Here is a 23,937-nt window from a genome sequence, read left to right on the forward strand (position 1 = left end):
TTCAATCACTGATGGCAGCTCCACTCCCTTAAGCTGCCTTTAATCATTAGGAGGAATACAATTTTACAATCAGGGGTTGACTGGTCTACCGCTGCACCACAGCTGCTTGAATATTTAAGCAGCTCTTAATTTTACCTAGCATATTTGTGGTGGAGGGTTTTGTTTTTGACAATTGTTTATATCACATGTGTCAAACTCAAGGCCTGGGGGCCAAATGTGGCCCTCCCTGTCATTTTATGTGGCCCCCGAGAGCATAACAGTTTTTCATTTCTTAAAATAAAAATAAAAATTGGTGTGCATTTATTCATATCTAGGTGGAATTTGACTTAAAGTATTGGATTGGGCAACTATATATTAGGACTTAAACACTGTCTATATAACCTAACTTGACCGAATCAAATTTAAAAGGATTTATGCTAGAGTAACAAGCAAACAAATGTTTTCTATGCAACTGTAATTGTCACTTTAAAAAGTTATAATAAATAAATAAATTAGCTGTTTAACATTAAGAAGTAGTTACGTTTATTTTTCATTACATGTAGTTAAATGTATAAGTCATATCCGGCCCTTTGAGGACAGCCACTATGCTGATGTGGCCCTCGGTGAAAATGAGTTTGACACCCCTGGTTTATATGGTTAATTATTATAAAGTGCATTCCTCAGAAAAGGTTGCCAGAATATTGGCTTATTTGTATATGTATTTATTTATTTGTGACTTATAATGTTATAACTAAAGTGCCACCAGAAGAGGTGGATGGAGCATCCATAGATGGTACTGAAGTATAACTAGTGTTCCTTCAAAATGAAGAGTGAGAGTAAAACAGCAACTGGTGACAAGAACTCAAGCACTGAGCAGTTTGTAAACCTACGAGAATTGGTTTATAGTGTGATATTTAAAAACAGATGTTCCAATAAAATGCTGACTTGGATGAATAAAAAGGAACTTGGTCTTTTATAGAATATTCAAAATGCTAGAAACATAACTTTATGCAATAATATCGTTTTTGTTTTCCTTTATTGCAGAAAACTATGCTTCAGATCACTCCTGCTTTACCAAATTTGTAAAAGGAACAGGATTGATTTTAAGATTTGTAATATTCCTCCACATCCCAATAATGTAAAAATGGGATGCAAGCAGCATGGCTGTAGAGCCAAAGCGGAAATATTTTAGACTGGCTCATGCAGAGGTTTTCACATAAAAACTAAAGAGTTTTACAGCAAAGTAAACTTGATAATCCTAGTTATATGTCATAAACCTACATGAGTGGAAGTAACATGTATATGCACTTGTACAACATTCCATTTTTTTTATTTCTGTTTCAATACAGATTGCTTTTGCTTTAGTTAAAATTGTTTTATTGCTTTCGTGATGGGTTCTTTTTCTTTGTTTTGTTTTTCTGTTTTTTGTTCTTCTCTCTTGCTTAAAAATTAAAACACTTGGAAACTGAATTACAAAAGCCTCGCCTGGAACCAGTAACTCTTGTATAAACTGACTACAATAACAAAATTCAATTCATTTTTACCAGATTTCTGTGTTGTTGTGATCCGTTCAAAAAAAGTACGCGTGAGACATCTTCCTGCATAACCAGTCTTTTGCCCAGCCTCCAGTTAACGTCACACGTTGCGCGTCGCAAGGAAGTCCGTCACCGCCGAAGCTTTACCTGGATCTGCGAAGCTATCACGGTTCTGATCGGTTCTGTTTTTGTTTGGATTTGAATCCAGAATCTAAGCAACGGTCTCCGAACCATTTAGCGGCAAATAAACCGTGCGCAGATTGTAATCGTCACTATACGATTATCGGAAATCATTGAGCAAAAGTAAAGTTTCGGGTCGAGATGAGTGTGGAGGCGTACGGGCCGAGCTCTCAGACCCTCACCTTCCTGGACACCGAGGAAGCGGAGCTGCTTGGAGCGGACACACAAGGCTCCGAGTTTGACTTCACTGACTTCACTCTTCCCAGCCAGACGCAGACTCAAGGCCAGACTCCGAGCCAACTGGACAGCCAGGTTGACACGTTCAGTCATACAGGAAGGCGCGGTTAACAGACGCTAGCGGCAGCTAGCTATAACTAGCTAGCTCATCCAGTCTTTTTGCTAACCAGCTATTCTTAGATTTAGCTTGACTTAGCTTTAAGTTAGCTTGGTTAGCGCGTTATTAAGCCTTTTATCAACACTTCAAGCGTTTTTGTGTATTTCGGCACGATTGTTTTCTAAATTTAGAAACAATTCGGGTTCAAATGCATATAAATACGGATGATGTCTGCCATACAGTAACAAAATGTCAACATGTTAAAATTCCGCAGCGTGTGCCCTATCCGCTAGCAGCTATTGGTTAGCATCTAGTTTGTTTTGTAACGGCGGCATCGTTCAGCAGGTCAATGGACCGGACGAGGGTCTGCTCAACGGGGGATTGGACGATTCTGTGGCCAAGACCAGTCAGTTCTTGGGCGAACTGAACTTTGAAGAAGATGAGGAAGATGCGTACTACACCAAAGACCTGCCTGTGCATGCTTGCAGGTACTGCAACCTGTCACCACCACATGGACAACACACACAGGATGAAGTCATTAAAGCTTGAACATTTATTTTTTTCAACACATTTTTTTATTTAAAAAAAAGTTCAAGCTGTTAGTTGCACAGAAGTGCTTTCTTTTGCTTTTTCTGTATGAATCTTGTTAAGTAAGAACAATTGCTTAGTGTCTGTTGTATGATTTTATTAGTTGTTTCCATGCCAGTTTTTAGTCATAGAAACGTGTTTGAAGCAAAACTTTTGTCTAAAGAATGAAATACAGGTAAAGTCTAACGAATGTGTTTTTAAATATTTGTGGATCACAGAAATACATGGGATCCTATGAACATTTTACTGATTTCTACATTGCAAATTCTAAAATTTTAATGTGTTCCATTTTAACAACTTATCTGATTCATATAATAATTTCTGTTTGCTGTTACGATTCATAGTCCATATATAAAATTTCAGCCCACTGTTGTCTTTCCATATCAATGTCGTACAAAAATGGAACATTATTACAACATTCTATCACACTGTATGATCACATGTGTTTTTTTTACATATTGGACTGTCATCACTTGTTTGCTGTCCGCTGTGAAGCATTTTTATGTAGATTGATTACAGATTAATTCATTTTATTTTATAACTTTTTAACAAGTTGCCTCAGACGGATTGTTCTGGTTTAAAAAATGGATTCATTAATTTATTGTTTCACCTCTAGTGTTCATGAATTAATCTAACATTTATTTGATTTTGCAGCTACTGTGGTATTCATGACCCAGCGTGTGTGGTGTACTGTAATACCAGTAAGAAGTGGTTCTGTAACGGACGTGGCAACACATCTGGCAGGTGGGTACTTTTTAAAAAATGTGTTAAACTTAATCATCACAAGACTTAAGTGAATAAAATAACAAAAATCTGCTTTGGCCTTTAAATCTAATTTGTAATTTCACATTTGACACTGAAAACAGGCAATTTAACTAAATTCATGTTAAAACTTCACTGCATTTTCTGTTTACATTGCCACACAACAAACAGTGGGAAATCCATTATGACCCAATTCACTTTGCTTGCCCCTCACTCTAAAATGTTCTGTCTGTTCTGTGTAGTCCTGTTGCTCAGTCCGTCTTTGAAACTAGGCCTGGACAATATACTGTAAATTTATCGCCATCGCAATATCAAGCTGAGCAATATGCACATCGCAAATGACAGCCAAAATTGCAATAAATGGTTACCTTAAATGTGATAAAACAATCTTATGGCAACTTGAAGCATTTAACGAATCAAATAAATCCCTTTGTGCATTTGACCAATCGAATGGACCCCTTCATGTTGTGGACCAATCAGATGGAGCCCTATAATGTTAGAGTAGAATTTTTAAACCTTTGCAATGAAATGGGTTTGATGTGTTTGGTTGTTTTGTTATTCGCTTACATACCGCAAATTATATCGTTATTGCAATATTAATCCCTAATTGAAACTATAAATAAGTCTCTTATATTTTATGTCTTTTTTTTGTCTTCCATTATTTAGCCATATTGTGAATCACATGGTGAGGGCCAAATGCAAAGAAGTGACGCTGCATAAAGATGGACCGCTGGGTGAAACGGTTCTGGAGTGCTACAACTGTGGCTGCCGCAACGTCTTCCTTCTGGGCTTTATCCCTGCCAAAGCCGATTCTGTGGTGGTTCTCCTCTGCAGGTGAGCGGGTGACTTTGGGTGTGTCTTTGTTTACTGACAGGCCGCTGGGATAGTGTGCACTTACAATTTTTATGTTTCCAACACCTTCCCAAAAGATTACAGTAAACTTTAGAATCTAAAAATGAGAAATTTGCTGCAAAATGCAGCTTTTAATTTGAAAGGTCACACTTGGTGCTAAAGTGACACATGTGCTTTTAACATAAATGTCTACTGCTGTAAGTCTACTGTAAGTTAAGATAGTTTTTCTGGATTTATTCATGCATTTTTAGCGCTGTACTGCATGAAATAATTGCTCTAAAAGAGTTAAAGTTGTTCTATAATACCTAAAGGGAAATAAAGAAACACCCAGAAATGTGGGTCTTAAAGATTATATACCGTATGTCAAGAAAAAACTGTGAATCTTGAGCGAGGCATTAGGTTGTGAGTGGTGCATTTTTTTATTTGTCGGTTATTTTTAAAATAATTTCATCTGAATCGTGTATGTTCATGCAGGCAGCCCTGTGCTAGCCAGAGTAGCCTAAAGGACATCAACTGGGACAGCTCCCAGTGGCAACCACTGATTCAGGACCGCTGTTTTCTGTCCTGGCTGGTGAAGATCCCATCGGAGCAGGAGCAGCTGCGAGCTCGTCAGATCACCGCTCAGCAGATCAATAAGCTGGAGGAACTCTGGAAGGTATGCAGATTCACCTTTTGGGGTGCTTAAACAAAAGTTGAACCCAAATAAAAGGAAAAAGTAACTTCATTAGAGCAGAATGAACTCAGTCTGATTTCAGTGTTTTATTATTGGTTCTGATTCTGTTTCCATGGTAACAGGACAATCCCACCGCTGCACTGGAAGACCTGGAGAAGCCTGGCGTGGACGAGGAGCCCCAGCATGTGCTGCTGCGTTATGAGGATGCTTACCAGTACCAAAACATCTTTGGTCCTTTGGTCAAGCTGGAGGCTGATTATGACAAGAAGCTGAAGGAGTCACAGGTGACTGATTGACCAAGTAATAGTGGCTCAATAAAAATTAGTCATTTAAGGGGCTGTTTTTGCAATAAAAACAGAGCTACAAGGATCATTTGGACTTCCTGTTTTCTCTTGTATAACAGTTAATGTGGAAACAATTCCACTTTGGAGTTGCAATCTGGCAGCATTTTTCTTTATTATAATTTTAATATTATAATAAATATTATAATATTATAATATATTATTTATAATCAGTTATACTTCTTTCTTTTTTTCTAGACTCAAGACAACATAACAGTCAGGTGGGACCTGGGGCTGAACAAGAAGCGCATTGCATATTTTACACTGCCCAAGACAGACTCTGGTATGTTTTTGTGTAGTTTTTTTTATTCTGCTGTGTTATTTGGTTATTTGCAAGTATTAACTTTGTTTTTTTTCTACTTCATTTTAAATTTTGCAATTTATTTCCCACCATGGTTTCCATCCTAGATATGCGCCTAATGCAAGGTGATGAGATCTGCCTGCGTTACAAGGGAGACCTGGCGCCTTTGTGGAAGGGCATCGGCCATGTCATCAAAGTCCCTGACAGTATCCTTTACACTGCTGCAGAATATCTGCTGCATCACACTGACTTCCATCACAATTTCCCTCTTTAAAATCAGCAGCGTCACTATAGCTATAAAAGAGTTTCTTTAACAGCGTGTGCTTGAAGACTATGGGGATGAAATTGCTATTGAATTGAGGAGCAGCGTTGGAGCTCCTGTGGAAATCCCACATAACTTCCAGGTGGACTTTGTGTGGAAATCCACCTCCTTCGACAGGTACACTCAAATGCCCTGCCATGAACTCCAAATGAGACAAAACACTTAAAATTTAGGAAGTTTTATGTTACAGGATGTAATGTGACCTTAATTTTTCTTTTTTTATTTGTAAGAAGATTTCCATTCCAAGTATTTCCTAAGTTGACTCTTTTTTTTTTTTTTTGCACCCCTTTAGGATGCAGAGTGCCCTGAAGACCTTTGCTGTTGACGAGACATCGGTCTCTGGCTACATTTATCACAAACTTTTGGGCCACGAGGTGGAGGACGTTACCATCAAGTGCCAACTGCCGAAGCGTTTCACCGCTCAGGGCCTTCCTGACCTCAATCACTCGCAGGTCAGTCTGGCTTTCTGCTGATACTATGATTCTTGCTGTTAAATTTTAACTCATTTCAGGGCAATACTCCCATTCACTGTCATTTTTGTTGTCATATGCCCTTCAAGCACGGTCATTTACCTTTGGTTTTTGAAATTTTGTGGGGCTTGTGACTTCTTTAGAACAAGACCAAATATTAGTTGCTACAAGTGCCAAGATTACGGATAATTCATTTTCTCTTCTGCCCTTTTCCTCCCAAACAGGTCTACGCAGTAAAGACAGTGTTGCAAAGGCCTCTGAGTTTAATCCAGGGTCCTCCTGGCACTGGGAAAACTGTCACTTCTGCCACAATTGTGTACCACCTATCCCGTCAGGGCAACGGGTAGGACCATCACAATCAACAAACTTCTTCAAGCATAGAAATGTTATGCAAATCTAAAAATATTCCCAAAAACATTTACATAAATCCCTCATTGTGCTTTTATGGGTGCTTGTGTCCTTTTAGGCCAGTCCTGGTGTGTGCTCCAAGTAACATAGCTGTAGATCAGCTCACTGAAAAGATTGATAAGACTGGTCTGAAGGTTGTCAGGCTGTGTGCTAAGAGCAGAGAAGCCATCGAGTCACCAGTGTCTTTCCTGGCTCTCCACAACCAGATCAGCAACATGGACAGGTGAGCGGCACACAGACAAGAAGTTAAAGTACAGTCCACTCATTTTCTTTATTTTTTATTGAACCTTTATTTACCCAGGAAATGTCCCATTGAGATTAAGAATCTCTTTTTCAAGGGAATCCTCATCTTTTGATCTAAGTGTTACCAGAAGTCTTTTCAATATGATTGTGCCGATTTTAGCCTAAATCCAAAAATGTGTCATTTTCTAAGAGTTTCTGTTACGCGGTAAGAGTTCATCAGAAACTCGCCTCTTAGTTGTGTTTGAGACTGATGGTGTGGAAGTAAGATCCCTTTGTTTGCACTCGCCCGCTGGCTTACAGCCCATCACAACCCCAACCTAACATTAGCGGTGCATCAAAAATGGCGAGCAATATCGGATCTATTCAGCCATCCCGTTTTGAGCCAGATTCCAGCTCAGACGAGGAAAATGAAAACGTTATTGGATCTGCTAGTGGATGTATTGGAATGGAGCGTAGCAGTGAGACTTTAGCTCGCCCATTGCAGTGTCTATGTTTTTCAAATGGCATTTATTAATCTCTTGATTCATCGCGGTTTGAATAAAGAAATACTCAGAAATGTAGTTTTAATCGTAAATTCCTTTTTGTATGTCTTCCATGAGAAAAATTCTACAAAAACATGTTAAAAACAAATTTTCCTTTGGAGCGGATCTTTGTTAAAAATCTTAAAAATGTTTTTTATACAAGTCCTGCTGGGAATGTTTTTGGGCTTTGATAATTTTTTACAACCTTTTGTCATTTTGATGTACCTTTTTAATGTATTAAGCCTATCCTCCCAAATCAAGTTAAATTTTGAAAGATTTCCTTATGTTTTAAATTGTGCAAATCTATGTTTCTTTTTGAGAGCAGGCAGTTGGATTACAGTTTTAACTTGATAGTCAAATCCATTCGTTTATCCTGATCTTAGGTTACTGTTGCAGTGTGTGCCTGCCACTGTACATTCAGTTCAGGACCTTTTGAGTCACTGAGTTATCTCTCTTGGTTTCCACAGTATGCCAGAGCTTCAGAAACTGCAGCAGCTGAAGGATGAGACTGGAGAGCTGTCGTCTGCAGATGAGAAACGTTACAGGGCTCTGAAGCGCACAGCTGAGAGGGAGCTGCTCATGGTAAGACAGCTCAGCATTTGTACTATGATTGATGGTAGACAGAACATTATGTACTCTTAAGGGGTTTTTGGTCTGGCCCATTAAAAAACACGCAATCAAAAATCCCATCTATGCGGAGCTTTTTTTTTTTTTTTTTTTTTGATGGCTTTGTTTTTTTAGCAGCACAGAAAATCTAAATGGTTCCAAGATATGAAAAGAAAATATTCAGATCATTTAAGAGTTTTTTGTGATCACTATCTTCTATTGAGATGGTGTTTCCATGGAGAACCTATGAGTTTGTGCTCCATTGTACTATTTATTTTTACTTTTAATGGTATAAAACTGTAAAAACAGTGCAGATGCACCATTGCTTTGTTGTGTATGTACTGTGTTGTTAGCATTATTGCTGTATACGTGCAACAACTGCAAGCTGCAGAGCAAACAATATAGAGATTTAAAGTGAGAACCTGACTGTACTGAAGATCAATGCCCCACAGTACCGTACTTCAGCTGGCATAACACCTAAGTGGAATATCAACAATAAAGAAGAAGTGACCTTTTTATCTTTTGCACAGGTCTTAAGAGTTCTACAAACTATAAGTTCCCGTTTTTCTTTTCCAGAACGCTGATGTGATTTGTTGCACCTGTGTCGGGGCTGGGGATCCCCGTTTGGCCAAGATGCAGTTCCGCTCCATCTTGATTGATGAGAGCACCCAGGCCACCGAGCCGGAGTGTATGGTGCCGGTGGTGCTGGGAGCCAAACAGGTAAATAAATCCCACCTCTGTTCAGAGAAGTGCAAACGGATGTTCAGTTGCTTTGTTGCAACATTAATTTAGGATATTTGTCATCACACGTATGAATCACAAGTATATGTGTGACATCTGTTTGACCTGCACTCTTCCTCCCAGCTCATTCTTGTCGGGGACCACTGCCAGCTGGGTCCTGTGGTGATGTGCAAGAAGGCAGCAAAGGCGGGCCTGTCTCAGTCTCTGTTTGAAAGACTGGTGGTTCTGGGAATCCGGCCAATCCGCCTGCAGGTCCAGTACCGCATGCACCCGGCTCTCAGCGCCTTCCCCTCCAACATTTTCTATGAGGGCTCGCTGCAGAACGGTGTCACTGCAGGTTTGTCTAAAGACCCTTCGGGGGAGCTTTTATTCCCACGGACTGAGAAAAGCTGTGAAGAAAACAATGAGATTTTCATGTCGTTTCCAGCTGATCGCATCAAGAAAGGCTTCGACTTCCAGTGGCCTCAGCCAGATAAACCCATGTTCTTCTATGTGACTCAGGGTCAGGAGGAAATTGCCAGCTCTGGAACCTCCTACCTTAACAGGTAAAGTCACTTCACCCTTTATCTCCAGAGATGTCACCACCTAAAAAACACACGCTCTTTGATATACATCTTTGACAAAGGTGAATCGGCTGATTCTGACGCAGCTCTTCATTTTGGCTTTGCACCGTTATGCAAGACATCACCAACGTAAAGTGCTGTTCAGCACAAAGCTTCTTTTCTCTGCTACAAAACCTGCTGGAATTCCGTTAATTGCATAAACGTTTAAAGAGTGTGTCAACACCACAGCTAAAGCTTAGGTTTAAATGGTAAATAGCCTAGACATCGCTTTTCTACCTTCCTCGAAGGCCCAAAGCGCTTTACAGTCACATTCACACACACATTCACACACACTCTGCTGCCGAACAATGGCGCCAAGCTTCCACTAGAGGCAAGGTGGCTTCAACATATGGGCAGGAAAGGCGGGAATCGAACCTGCAATATTCTGACCAAAGGTTGACCGCACCATGGTTAAGCTACTCAACTCATGTAAATAATCTAACAAATAACAAACACGGACGAAAATGATTCTCTTTTTGCCTAACAAATATGGATGGGTATCGTTAAGCTTTTAACGGTACTACTACTCTTACTGATGCTGCTTATCGATCCACTATTTTAACGATACTCTTATAGATACTTTTTGAGGACGAAAAAAAAATAAATAACAAATAAAGAACATAAAGTGTTTTATTTCCTCATTATGCAACATTGTTTTTTTAACAAAACATTTTACTTTATACATTTTCCAACTTGAAAAGTAAAATACATGAAGAAAAAAGAAAAATAAACAGCAATGTTTTGACATATTGCTATCATGATGTAAATATTAAACAAATTGAATAAATGTTTGAGCTCATAAGCTCATCCCAGAGAAAGTCTGTGCTTCAACTCCCGCAGTGAAAGCTGCGTCTTAATCTGACGCCCGTGTTTTCATCTCTCTGACAGTTTGAAGTCAAAGCCCCTCCCCCGCCTCTCTACCTGCTTTTCCTCTCTACCTGTTCACCTCCTCTGCAGCAGCGAGTCGTTGTTTTTTTCCGTGCCCCTCCACTGTATGCTTCACAGAGAGCGCAAAATACGGTCATCATAGCTTCTGGTTGACACGATAGTCGGGGCGCTCTAGCGCAGATTGAATTAATTTTTACGTGGGCCTGCGTACTGTCTGAACAACAGCCCCGCCCCCCGTGCACACAAATAGCCATACAGACCTTTCCTCTTCAGCGAGAATAGCGAAATTAATATCATCATTAATTAACGGAAAATTGACTAACTTGGTGAGTTAAATATGGCAGATACCGTTTATATCTTGTGGGACACAAAAAAAACCAGATTTTTCCAGTACCGATAGCAGAACCGTTGAGGTCAGATCTTAACGATACTGCGGCCTTGAAGAATGTTGCCCCGGGGCTCGTTCAATACCGGGGCTCTGTACCCATCCCTACTAACAAAACTGTTGAAACATTCCAAACATACACAAGAAGTGAGGAAAATGTTCCAGCCTTGTTGTTGAGAAAGAAGATTGAGTAGCGCCTTTATTCCCATTTTTCCTTTTCTTAAGGACTGAGGCTGCAAACGTTGAGAAAATCACCACCAGGCTGCTGAAGGCAGGAGCCAAACCCGATCAGATCGGCATCATCACCCCTTATGAGGGCCAGCGCTCCTACCTGGTCCAGTATATGCAGTTCAGTGGCTCCCTGCACACCAAACTTTATCAGGTACCAGCACTTCTGACTTTTCCTCCTAAAAATGTAAAATATCAACAGAATATGATAAATCAAATTCACCCAAAACCATTTAAAATGCTTACTGTGTTTGTGCTGCTGTTACTAAGACATACCCCCATCTCTCCTGTTCCATCATAGCAAGTGGAGATTGCCAGCGTGGACGCCTTCCAGGGCAGAGAGAAGGATTTCATCATTCTGTCTTGTGTTCGTGCAAATGAGCACCAGGGCATTGGTTTCCTGAACGACCCTCGTCGTCTCAACGTTGCGCTGACCAGAGCCAAGTGAGAACCGTTTAGATCACGAGCAACCTGGGCTTCTCATTTGTGCAGATTCTGAACCTCACTTTCAGTCTCCTGTGGTTCTAACCTGATCTGTGTGCGTTTGTGTGAAGGTATGGGGTGATCATTGTGGGGAACCCCAAAGCCCTGTCTAAACAGCCTCTGTGGAACAACCTGCTGAACAACTACAAGGAGCAGAAGGTTCTGGTGGAGGGGCCCCTCAACAACCTCAGAGAGAGCCTCATGCAGTTCAGCAAACCCCGTAAACTTGTCAACACCATCAACCCCGTGAGTACAACCTCCTGCACCACTAATTCCAAGGCAGATCGGACTTTTTCTCAACATGAAAATGACAATCCAGAAAGTAATTTAAAATTCAAAATCAGATTTTGTTCATACTTTTTACTAGAAAAACAAAAAAGCATTACATTTCTTTTTTAAACTTGGCTTTATTTGAACTTTTACACACTTCTTAGGGGACTGAATTTGCCAAAGTCCAGCAAAATTATTTTTTAAGTAATTTTATTATATTTTGAATAAACATAATATATAGATGACTGTTAGTTTAGGCTTTAAAGAACTCCAAACTCTTTGTTTGTTCAGGGGGCTCGTTTTATGAGCACTGCCATGTATGACGCTCGAGAGGCTCTCATCCCTGGATCTGCATACGATCGAAGCAGCACTGGTATTTCTACATCTTTTCACATTTGTAAACATTCAAAAATGATCTCAGCAACTGTTGTCGTTTGTAAACCCCGTGTCTTCAAATGCTCTTTCAGCTGGACGTCCGTCCAACATGTACTTTCAAACACACGACCAGATTGGAATGATTGGGGCGGGCCCAGGTCACATGGCCGCTATGAATATCCCCATACCGTTCAACCTGGTGATGCCCCCAATGCCTCCCCCAAGTTACTTGGGTCAGGCGAACGGCCCTGCTGCAGGTAAACCAACCATTGCCGCTCTGCAGAAGCTATGACCTGCAAAAACAACACAGATTTCTTGATTTTGGCTCAAAAAAGGCCTCAAAAAGACACCTGGGAATGCTTTTAAATGTCTTAAAACATGATCAAAGTGGGACTTTAAATACTCAGATTTGTCGTTTTCTAAATGGAAAGGTGTCCAACCCATGAATAGGGTCACTTAGACCAAAGTTCTTCCCTGTTTTTAATACTTGACATTGGCCAAAATTCATTTATCCTGCTTCTTGTGTTTTGCAAAATGGTTAGAAATGATCCTTCTCCTGTTTTTATGAAGGCCGTGGGGCTATGAAAGGGAAGCCCGGGCGCAGCGGGCGGCAGAGGGTCCGCGGCATCGGGAACCAGGGTCCCGGGCAGGTTAACGGACCAAACAGCCAGGTCAGCCAGGATGGGGCCTCCCAGTCTTTCTCTCAGGGGCCGTTGACCCAGGGCTACATCTCCATAAGCCAGCCCTCTCAGATGAGCCAGCCCGGCCTCTCCCAGCCCGAGCTGTCTCAGGTAACCCATGCAGGGTGTATGCATAATACAGATTTTGCATTTTTTAAAGTAGAATCCTAATTTTTATTCAGTCAAATATGTACAGATCATTGAGGAAGTGTCTGGTCTTCTCCTCTACAGGACAGCTATCTGGGTGATGAGTTCAAGTCCCAAATCGACGTGGCCCTGTCCCAGGACTCGACCTACCAGGGCGAACGTGCGTACCAGCATGGCGGAGTGACCGGACTGTCACAGTACTAAAGTGTAAGTCACAAACTGTATCGGGGCACATTTAATTCTATGTCAAGACAAAACTACTTAGAGTTTACTCCGTTTTCAGCGCAAAGACAACACTTAAGGGTTTAATCCACCTGTAAATCTGCAGAACTTTGTTATGAATGCTTGGCTAAAACCTATAATGCAAAAGACCCCTGATAGTGTGTTTTACATCTGGCAGGTTGGCTGAAGAAGGGAGCTAGGCTGGAGCTGAGCTTAGTTCATCAGCTTTTAAATCTGGGAAAAAATAAAAACATAAAATGGATACCTGTTTTCCTCTGCTACATCCGAAGCACCACCAAGTGAAAGCGACGGGATAGCGAAACCAAACCAATGACCAGCGAGCGAAATAAGAGGGTAGAAGAAGAGAGCACTAACCGATGCGCATGGAGATGGAAGGAGAGGCCGCGTGAACAAGCGAAAGGCAGGAAGCGATGCCCGTGGGTAGTGATGGAAGGAGGTCGAGAAGATGGCGGCGTCTGGTCGGGCTGCTGAGGGAAACGTGAGAGATCAACAGTCTCTGAGAATCCAAAAGAGGTTCAGTCCCAAAGAAAATGATCCATGCAACAATGCCCCCCACACACAGTCCCTGTGAAGGCTTTAGTCCAGTTTACTCGTCGTCCGACGAGAATCGAGGCTTTTCAGCGGAATCTGAAGAATTCTTTCTCCAAACCTGGACAGAAATGTGTGCGGGAAGCTTTCAAGCATTCAGCACAGACAAAAATACAAGTCCCCCATGCTGGATGTGGGTTGTCTGATCAACCCGAACAACGTCCAAGACTCTTAAAATTAGGTTAATCGTGGGAAGTAATGTTCACCCGGGCCCTGACTCCTCGGCAGCCTACGAAGGAAGCAGCGGTCGACAAACCTTCTGAGAGAGGAAACAAAAACGCTGGTTTCTGTGCTCGAGTCTGATGTTGAAATACCTTTCACTTGCCTTGAGAACCACTGGCTCAACCACAAGGTTTTCAACGGGGTGGTTTCGACCACGTCAGAGGTGGAAAAGTGTGTGGATTTCAGACGTTTTTGTTTTTTTTTCCTTCTTTTCAAGGCATGAGAATCCGCAATATCGCAATCCTCATGGGACAGTTTTTCCTCTCTGGAGTATCTTTCTTATCACAGAGCACAAAATTGCAAAAAACAAAAAAAAAAAGTTGGAACTCAAACATGACCAGCGGAGAACATCCAACCATTTGATGTTTCTGCCTAGCCTTTTTTCTTATTGCAATCTGTCTAAAGTCAGAAACTGGCATCTTTCTCTTGTTTTTTTTGTTTTATTTTTTTGACTTTTTTAGCACGCTATATGCTTATAAGCAGATGCTTAAATGTTTTACACCTTGTGGTTCCTGTGGGAATCGCAGACTGTCCATAAACCATCGAACGAGTCGCAGGGAAAGTAAAGGATTATGGGGGTTGAGGCCCTTGTGGCAGTCGATTCACAAAGAAGTGGAAAAGGAAGGTGGCTGGGACAGAGAGGGGGTGTGACCTCAGTCAAAGGCAGCGGGTAACCACGCAGAGTGAAGGGCGTGGCATTTGGACCCTAACGGTCTGGGCAGATTAGCTCGCTAATGCGAAACTAGTCTTTTTGTTTTGTTTGTTTGTAAGTAGTTGTTGCATCAGTCCAACAACCAGGCAAAAGGCAGGAGGAAAATGTGAAAGTCAACAAAGCTGGTTGGCGTGGAATGCTCAGGAAGTGCCGTCAGCAGACACCAGGCGACGGCGGTGAACGCAGAAACCAGAATTAGTGCCTATAACCGGTCAACCATCAGAGAAACGCCTGCAGCACAAGCATGAATGTAGTTGGAACCAGCAAATAAAAGCTCCCAGACACCCAAAGGGACGGAGAAAACCAATGAAGAGGATTTTTTGTTAAAAGATGGGATTCCATTTGGTTAATTTAAGAGCTGGGATGAGGGGAAAAAGCCACCTTCCTTCTCTGTGGAGTGAAGACCGGCTGGTCGAACAGATTTGACCCTCAGTGGATGTTTTGGTTTGTGCAAAGCTGTTTTGCCTGCATTATGTTTTCAGTTGAACTCCTCTTGAGATCTATGACGCTAACATTTCTTGGACAACTGTGAACCAGAACCCTGAGCTCCTCTAGATTAAGCTTCTGTCACGTTTGCCTCAGCAAACGTGGGCGTTACTTGGGACATTTAGTGTAATTTTACTATAACCTGTCTTTTTGTAGCAACTTGCCGATAAACGGGAAAGAGGCGCGGGCCATTTCCTTTCTTCACAAAGACTTTTGTACTTTCCTCAAACTGTCCGAGGGATTGTAGTTTTGTAACTCTTCAAGGAGAGACACTTTCTGAACACAGTACGAATGTAAGTCCTCAGTGTATCTCACCTGCTTCTCATTTCTGCAGATTTGTGACAATCCTGTTTCACATAGATGTCTCCACCTTTAATTGACTTGGCTCTGTTTGTTTGACATTGTGGAAAATCTCATGTGCTTTCAGTTTTAATGTATCGGCCTGCTCCACTAAACTAATGTTCTAGCTTTAAACAAGCCCTCAATCACATTGCTTTGATGTGTTCCCATCTTCTGAGCCACAACTGATTGCATTGTGCAGTGAATATTATAGAAGTAATTCCGTTGTTTTGTCGTTCAGGTTTGCATTACAAATTACTAATTCTGTCATCAAACCAGATTAAATTGATGGATTAGATATGTCAGTGTGATGTGAATACATATTTGCAACAAATCTTATTTGCAGTGAAACATCACTGATGATTCCCTTAGAAAACCAAATCAATAAAAGTTTTCAATTTCATTTGTACTTATGGGGTGGTGTTTATTTGCAGCTGGAAAATGTCAGATATTTCACAGAAAAAATATGTATATTTATACAAAAATGTAAGTTTTATGGTGGTGCTAGCTCTGTCTTCTTCATCCTCGGTGTCTGTCCGTGCTTCTTTTGAATGGTCTCCTGGATTTTCTGCTTAAACTTCTTCTTCTGCTTCCTGATCTTCTCCAGCTCTGCCTTTCTCTTGGCCTCCAGCTCCGGATCCTGTCAAACCAAAAGAAGATTGAATTAAAAATTCATACAACTTCAAAGTAGCAGGCAGATCAAAAGGGTTTTATGTTGAACTTGATTAAGCAAAAACTGTAACTCCAGTTTGCAACACGATATTTTGACAAATGACACTTTTTAGGGCAAGAATCTTATTTTTGACCAAAAATAAAAGTAATTACTTCATATTTCATGAGAAAGAGGTTAAACAGTTTCCAAATCAAAAGTAACTTATTTAAAGTTTGCTTAGAAAGTTCATAAAAATTTCTGCTTCTGCTCAGTCATGTTTAAGTATAACTCAACACTCAAAGAGAGCCTTTGACTTCCAATCTGTGATAAAACAGAAAAACAAAGATACGGCTTTATAGAAAAATGTAATTAAAGTGTGTGTGTGAGGTTAACCGTGACAATGAAGTCCCAGCTGAAAACACAGATGTATTGAAGACCCACTCAGATAAATATGGTGTTTAACATGTTTTTGTGGCATTTTTCTGATGATGGAGGACATAAAGAAAAAAGAGGCTTAAATTGCTTTTTATTATTTATTTAAATCGTGAATCAGCAGCAGACTAAAGATGCAGTTTATAAAAGGTATTTGTTGCGTAGAGAAAACCCAAGCTCCCTGCTCTGCTCAATTACGATGGTAGACGACCAGTCCGACGGTACGTCTTCATTTTCCTCATCTGAGCTGGCGTCTGGCTCAAAACTGAACGACTGGATGGCTCCAATATTGCTCGCCATTTTTTTTGCACCGGTCATGTTGTGTTGGGGATGTGAGGGAAAGAGTGTAACCAGGTGGAAGATGGGATATTGGGGCGGGGTTGCTTTACGCCAACAGTCCCGCCCACAACTCTGACAAATTCCTGCTGCTCTGCAGAAACTAGAAAGATGTTTTGATTTTGGCTAAAAAAACTGCATAATCATGATTCAAAGACCACTGGGAACGCTTTCAAAATAGCTCCGTAGATGATCAGAGTGGTTCTATAAATGCAGCACTTTGAACTCTACATGAACTATTTTTATGCTTCTGACAAGCTCCTACAAGAAGTTCCTTTAGGGATTCTAAACAAATTTGGTTCGAAGCAGAGAAAACAGGTACATTAAAAAGTAAAATAAAAAAACACTGGACTTGCCTTCCCCTCCAGGATCAACTGTTTCCTCTTGTTTATTTCTTTTTTCTCATCAAAATCTGTTGATTCAAGTCTCTGCAAAACACAAAATGCCAACAAAACTATCAACATTTCAAATGGTTTAAAACTTGTATTTTCTATGTATATTTGAAACCTAGTCAGAATTTGTGCCCTAATTTGCTTGTAAATCCATGAAGGGAAACAGCCTTACGATCTCACACTCCCGCCGCGTGACGTTGACCTGGGTGAGGATCTTGTGGACCTCTTTCTCCTCCACAGGGTATTCCGTCAGCTTGGTCTCTGCAGAAAAGAAGCAGTCAGTGTCTGCCGTTACATTTGAATAACATTAATAGCCTGATCTTCCATTCAAATGATTAACTATTTCAGGGAGACTCCAGCTTTCATGACTAGTTTGCAGCTATTTTGATTTAAAAAATGTCATCTATTGTTTAGTTCAACCTGTAGTTGTAATTTAATACATGGAGCCAATCCCCCATCACTGCATTGCTAACAAGCTACAGGCAATTTCAGGCTGTAAGCATTAAAACCCACAGACAAAACTACATACTTGTCTGTTCCTCGATGGAATGCACTAGATGGATGTCGTACTGCGTCACCAGGGTGATGGACACTCCGTTTCTCCCTGCAAAAGATAAAATAATACTATCTCTACGGTGCAAATGAATCTATTCACATAGTATGTGACGGTTTGTAGTTCTTAAATGCTACATTTACAAACTACATGCAGCCAATGCTCAACTGCACACGGACAGAAAGCATCGTGGGGAATTGAATTGAATTTTAAACAAAAAGAAACAAAAAAAGTCGTTCAAATAAGACCGTACCTGCTCTCGCTGTTCTTCCAACTCTGTGGATGTAGATTTTGGGAAGCCCTGGCGTGTTATGGTTGATAACAACCTGGACAGTTGGGATATCTAAACCCCTAAGAAGCAGAACAATCATCAGAGGAATACCAGTTAAGAGTGTAAACAGTGGAACATTTTCTAGAATCAAAGACAAAAGTGGCCACAAACATGAAAGCTCTGTAGGTTTTCTCACCTGGCAGCGACATCTGTTGCGATCAGGATTTTATAGACACTGGCCTTGAACTTGGCGAGGTTGGCAAACCGCTGCCTCTGGAAAGCACAAAGAGCAAAATCCCTTCTGTTTAAATCTTTATCTCATCCAACATTTGATTCAAGCAGAAACAGTTTCTCTCTGAACAGCTCCTTAAGATCTGGCTTTGACCTCTAACAGTGGTTGCCATGGCTACAGCATCACAGCTGGACTTACCTGTTTCATCATAGAGTGCAGGGAGATGGTGGGGAAGTTAAATTCGCGCAGCATCATCGTGAGAATCTGACAGTTCCTGCAAAACGGTTAAGAAAGGGTGAACATTCATCACCAATGAAGAAGAAAACTCCAAATCATTTTTTAAATTTACAAATGTATGTGTTATTAAGGTGTTTACAAAAGCAAATAATATGTAAAAACAGAGTTTTAGTCGCACGGACGAGGCGTGGACAAATGAAAACACTGCAGAATTTAAGATGGATTTAAAGTTGAGCTCTCTGTTGTTGATTCTGAAAGAGTTTGAACATCTCACTTGCACGTGTTGGTGAAGATGATGATAGACCAGTCGTCGTGTTTGTCAGTAAAAGTCTGGATCAGATGAACCAGGTAAGCGTCCTTCACCTTCTCTGGGGTCAAGATGTATCTCTGGTCCAGCTCTTCCACCGTTCGTGTTCTGATAACAGCAATGAAGGAGACCATCAGCTCAGTTTATCTTCATTACAGAGGTAATGAACTCAAAACAGCTTCAAGGAGGGATTCTGCTTTAGTACCCCTGTGCTGATGGCATGTTTATCCACAGCAAATAACCAAAACAGAGGGCAGGAATGACACCGGCCCGTTTACTCACTCTGAGGTGCTCTCCCAGAAGAAAGGTTTATTCATGGCGATGCTCTTCAGCTCTTGCAGAGTGTCGGTTAGCGTGGCGCTGAACAGCAGCGTCTGCCGTTTGGCTGGTAGGGTCCCAAGGATCTCCTCCAGGTCTTTGGTGAAGTCGGTACAACCTTGTTCCAGTAGGCGATCTGCCTCGTCCAAAATCTGACAAACAGAAAAACAAGTGGAGTTACCATTCAATAAATTATTCACAGAGACCTAAATTAACAGAACATAGTTCTTCAATTCTTAAAGTTGCTCAATATCTCAGGATAAAAAATAATATGCTGGAAAATTGGTGTTAAGTCTACAAGGCATCAACTTGGCAATTTCTTAATCCTGAATAAAAATGTTCAAGTCTTAGTCCTCTGCTGTTTTTGGTTTGTCATATTTAGCATCACAGGGCAGTTATGTGCAAAAACGATCAGATTGCTGCTTCCAAAAGACAAATGTAGAGTCAAATGACTTAAGACGCCATTTCACACATTGATTAGAACAGATCAACATTTTAGTTTCCTTTCAGAGCTCACCAGAAACTTGATCTTTCTCATGCTGAAGGTGTTGGAGCTGCGGACGTGATCAGCCAGTCGGCCTGGTGTTGCTACCACCACATGCGGCTGCTTGGACAGCTCCAGCGCCTGGGTCACCATGTCTGTCCACAACACATCACAGAGAGGATTCCACCGTGTGAACACATTTGTTTAGGGTTGCATCCTCAAGGAGTGCAGAAGAAGCAAGAATGTGGCTACACTCTTTGGTGATCACCAAAACATAAATAGATTTAGATAAGTAATCCCAAGCATCAACAATGTTAAAAATCAAAGGTTAGCTTTAGATAAACTGAATATACAGCAATGCATAACGATGATTTCTCCATTAAAGGTTTTTAGGATGCTAAAAACATCTCGCCCCATTTTCAGATGTTCTGCTGGCCTCTCTAACTGTGAGGGTGATGTATGCATTTACCCATTCCACCAACAACGATGCAGTCCTTCAGACCAAGAGGCTTCCCCAGAACTCGGAACTGCTCTGCTATCTGATAGGCCAGCTCCCTGAAAGACAATCGATTTACAACATTTGAGAAAGCTAAGCCAGAAGAAGAAGAAGATTTGAAAATATTACAGGTTTTTAAAACAAAAAAAATGTAAGATATATTGTCCTTTGCTCTTCACGTCTCATCCCTTTATTTTCCAGACTGTATTAAGAAGTTGCACTAAGAAATTAGGTTATGAATAATTTAACATTTTCTAAAAATTCTGTTTTTTATTAGTGTTTTTTGGATCTGCATAAAAGTGAGATTACTTGCATGCGTTTGAAAGTACTGCAATGGATCTTCGTATAGCTTACAATCTGTATAAGGTAGGGGGCGTAATGATTAATCGACTTGATCGATTTGTAGTCCTACCATCCAAACAAAAAATCTGGCAGAGGCAAATTAGTAATCATGGTAATCAAGTCAAGCTATACCATTATACAATCATTTAAAAAATAAATAAATTGATTGTATCAACCCATTTGAAATGAGGTATGGTAGGTTTATTTTACTGTAATGTAGTGGACAACACATGTGATGCAGCAAAAATGATTAAACCATCAATTCAGTCCAATGTGTGGAAACACTTAGAATTTTACAGACATGTGACCATACAGTGTGCTAGAATGTTGTAATAATGTTCTATTTTTATATGGGGAAAAACAACAGTGGCCTGAACTTTATGGAACTAAAATGTAAATGGGTTTGCCCTTAATTCTTGTTTTCTTGTTTGTTTGTTTGTACACATATTTAATTTACACTTAATTATCTTGCAAGAAAAACAAGGAATGCGGAAAACTTCACCTTCACTGTTTGGTACAAGGTATTTATCTGAGTCACACTGGTTACATTTTTGGCTAAAGATGTCTTGGATCAATTTTAAGTCAGTGAATCAGATCAAAATGAACCAATATCAACTGTGAATCGGATCATCAACCACAAATTGTGATATGAATCAAATCGTTGTCATTCAAAGTGAATTGTTACACCCCCTAAAACGTGGACTACATGACTTTGTTCTGAGGTTTATTCTGTCGCATGTGGTTTTATATTGTACATACATAGACCTAACCTGAATTCAAGATAAAGATTATCGCTTGTTTGTTTTTTTTCCTGTCAGTCTTCCACCACTGACCTGGTAGGGGTGAGCACCAGGCAGAAGATGCCATAAGGATCTTCTGACAGTTTCTGCAGAACCGGCAACACAAAGGCTGCAGTTTTCCCACTTCCAGTCTTGGCACAGCCTAGACAGTCCCGACCTGCGTGGAGGACACACACAGCTGACTCACCTGCATTTGTTTACACCATCAAGGAAGCCACTAGTTTAACAACTCTGTTTATGTTGAAGACAAAGTACAAGCCCACAATATTTGTTGTTTACCACTCGACCGATGAACAGTACACGCCAACAAGAAGCTCGTGAAATTACGACACATCACGATAATTTTTTTTTAAATATCTAAAGAAATGTGTGTTAAAAGCAAGGTTTTAGGATAAGTGTTCCCTGGTTTCACCTTCGAGGATAGCTGGGACGCAGTTCTCCTGCACAGGAGTGGGTTTATCGATTCCCAGCTGTTTGCATTGTTTCACCAACCAGTCCGACAACCCCAGAGAGTGAAAGTCCCCCATCTCTGACGGTCCTTGGTACACACAGCTCAACAGAAAGGTTGTTAAAACACCCCAATAAACCTATTTGTCAGAAACTTTTTCTCATCCTCGTGCGTAAAACCCATCCCCGTCGCTGAATAATGACGTAACGGCATACCTCATAATCGCGGCGCTCGACTGCTCCCTGCTGGTCAAACCCGGAATTTAATACATTGAATAACTACAAACGTGGAACAAACGTACAATTATTGTTGTTATTACAGATGGATAATGTTAATCGATAGAGAATTGTTGCGAGAACAGGGTTTTTAGGCCTGAAATTTAAGGACACAAATAAATGTCATAGTGGGGCATAACATGAAAAGAGCTTTTTTATGTTTTGGCATTATAACTCCATGGATATTGATAACATTTTCCCTAGGCAATATTTTAAGCCAAAGACGTGTGTTTATTTACACAGACCCAACTCTCCCCCATGAGTGTTCAGTTTGGGTCTTCTGCCAGAGACCATGGTTGCTTGAGGTTCTATCTGTTCTTGGAATTGTGCATTCTGGCAGGATATTGTAGGTGTACAGACCCTTGCCAAAAAAAGAGAGAAAATCATAGAAAAGTGCAATCATTTCCATAATGCCATTCAACAAATGAAACTTTAATGGAAAATAGATTCAGGGCCCACTGTTTAATTTATTTCAAGTTTTTTTAGTCAACATTTTTGAGAAATCTACCCATATTTGGCAAGGTGTGAATGTTTGAAACTAAGGTTCACCAACTAATCCTCTTCTAGACTCAAAGCACCTGCACAGGTTCCCCACATGTCATTATATTGGTTAAGTTTGGTTCAATTGTGTCAGATGAGTTCAAAATGGGGAAATTTCAGACTTGACCACTAGCCACAAAAGTTCCTAGCTAAGGAGGCTGGCTGTTCACAGAGCACTGTGTCCAAGCAGATCAATGGAAATTCTAATGGACGGGCAAAATAAGGCAGGAGACGATTCACCAGCAAAAGACGACCATGGACTTCAGCGGATTATGGAAAGGACAAGATTCAAGAACCTGCAGACATCCAGAAAGACTGGAATGAGGTGGAGGAACAACTTCAAAAACCACCACATCCAGACGTATTCAGGAGATGGGCCACAACTGTGGGACTCGTCAAACCACTTCTGAGCCTGGACCAACAGAGGAAATGCCTCACCTGGACCAAAGAGAAAAAGGACTGGAGTGTTGGTCAGTGGTCCATAGTTCTGTTTTCTGATGAAAAGATAGTGTGTCTTTCATTAGGGAATCAAGGTCCAAGGGTTCTGAGGAAGACTGATGAGGAACAGAACCTAAGCTGTGAAATCTCCACAGTCAGTCATGATTTGGGCTGCAATGTTCAGCACTGGTGTTGGTAAACTCTGCTTTCTTTAATCCAAAGTCACTGCAACCGTCTAGCAGAATGTTCTAGAGGACTTCATGGTTGTTTCTGCTGAGGATCTGGATAGAGATGTGGGTTTCATCTTCCAGCAGCTCCTGGCTCCTGCCCTTACTACTGAAGTATTGAAGCTGGACATATCATTTTGACAACACTTTGTTTTAATTGAATTGATGAGATCATAATCTCTGTCCTTATCTTTTTGCAAAAACTGAGAAGTAAATAGTGATATCTCCACTGTTTTCTAATTTTTCTAACCCTGATTTTGTAAGTTTTTTTTGTGAGCTGGAACCCCAATTTATGTAAAAAATAAAAACTTGAAATCAAATAAACTATATTAAGTTTTTTAATGGAATTTTGGAAATGTATACACTTTTCCATGATAGAATATTTTTGGAAAGCGGCTGTGTTTCTTGGAATCTGCTGCAGCTACTCCCCTGTTTCACCGTCTTGTCTGTATGCATCTGTAGCTTTGTGGATTTAGCTGTTTCTTTTCCTCCTTCTCAACTTTCTCCTGCATTCAGTGATGCAGTAGATAGTGACTACAACTGTAGTCACTACTTTATTTTGAAGTCTACTTTCTGACGCTTTTATAAATGTTACGCCTTGGTATGCTGTGATAGTGCATGGGGGTGTGACGATAACCACATCACTGCATCAC

The 23,937-nt window shown here is 40.7% G+C and overlaps 2 protein-coding genes across 5 annotated transcripts; one reads left to right on the top strand and one right to left on the bottom strand.

Annotated features, from left to right (window-relative positions):
- Positions 1 to 1,560: 1,560 nt before the first annotated feature.
- On the top strand, positions 1,561 to 15,913 carry upf1 (UPF1 RNA helicase and ATPase). 4 transcript variants are annotated; one of them, XM_023954254.2, is made up of 24 exons: positions 1,561 to 2,006; positions 2,371 to 2,516; positions 3,271 to 3,360; positions 4,045 to 4,212; positions 4,705 to 4,885; positions 5,026 to 5,187; positions 5,443 to 5,527; positions 5,653 to 5,751; positions 5,876 to 5,984; positions 6,160 to 6,319; positions 6,562 to 6,680; positions 6,804 to 6,968; positions 7,977 to 8,091; positions 8,692 to 8,835; positions 8,980 to 9,193; positions 9,284 to 9,401; positions 10,957 to 11,113; positions 11,261 to 11,403; positions 11,514 to 11,688; positions 12,004 to 12,085; positions 12,180 to 12,344; positions 12,658 to 12,878; positions 12,999 to 13,121; positions 13,315 to 15,913. In XM_023954254.2, the coding sequence occupies exons 1-23, from the start codon at positions 1,836 to 1,838 to the stop codon at positions 13,116 to 13,118; spliced, it is 3,309 nt and encodes a 1,102-aa protein (XP_023810022.1). In that variant the 5' UTR covers positions 1,561 to 1,835; the 3' UTR covers positions 13,119 to 13,121; positions 13,315 to 15,913. The 4 variants fall into 4 exon arrangements, with proteins under 4 accessions (XP_023810022.1, XP_023810023.1, XP_023810024.1 ...); XM_023954255.2 differs by having other exon boundaries at positions 13,427 to 14,982; XM_023954256.2 differs by having other exon boundaries at positions 1,610 to 2,006; positions 2,374 to 2,516.
- On the bottom strand, positions 15,896 to 22,022 carry ddx49 (DEAD (Asp-Glu-Ala-Asp) box polypeptide 49). The gene is made up of 13 exons (XM_004067924.5): positions 21,769 to 22,022; positions 21,390 to 21,513; positions 20,188 to 20,273; positions 19,752 to 19,873; positions 19,199 to 19,386; positions 18,884 to 19,024; positions 18,571 to 18,646; positions 18,337 to 18,413; positions 18,123 to 18,220; positions 17,846 to 17,920; positions 17,489 to 17,577; positions 17,281 to 17,352; positions 15,896 to 16,144 (listed from the first exon to the last, which is right to left on the bottom strand). Exons 1-13 carry the CDS (start codon positions 21,881 to 21,883, stop codon positions 15,998 to 16,000), a joined length of 1,410 nt encoding a protein of 469 aa, XP_004067972.1. The 5' UTR covers positions 21,884 to 22,022; the 3' UTR covers positions 15,896 to 15,997.
- Between the last annotated feature and the right edge of the window lie 1,915 nt (positions 22,023 to 23,937).

The sequence above is a fragment of the Oryzias latipes genome, chromosome 4, assembly GCF_053564925.1.
Source record: "Oryzias latipes strain Hd-rR chromosome 4, Olatipes_Hd-rR_3.1".
Taxonomy (NCBI): Eukaryota; Metazoa; Chordata; class Actinopteri; order Beloniformes; family Adrianichthyidae; genus Oryzias; species Oryzias latipes.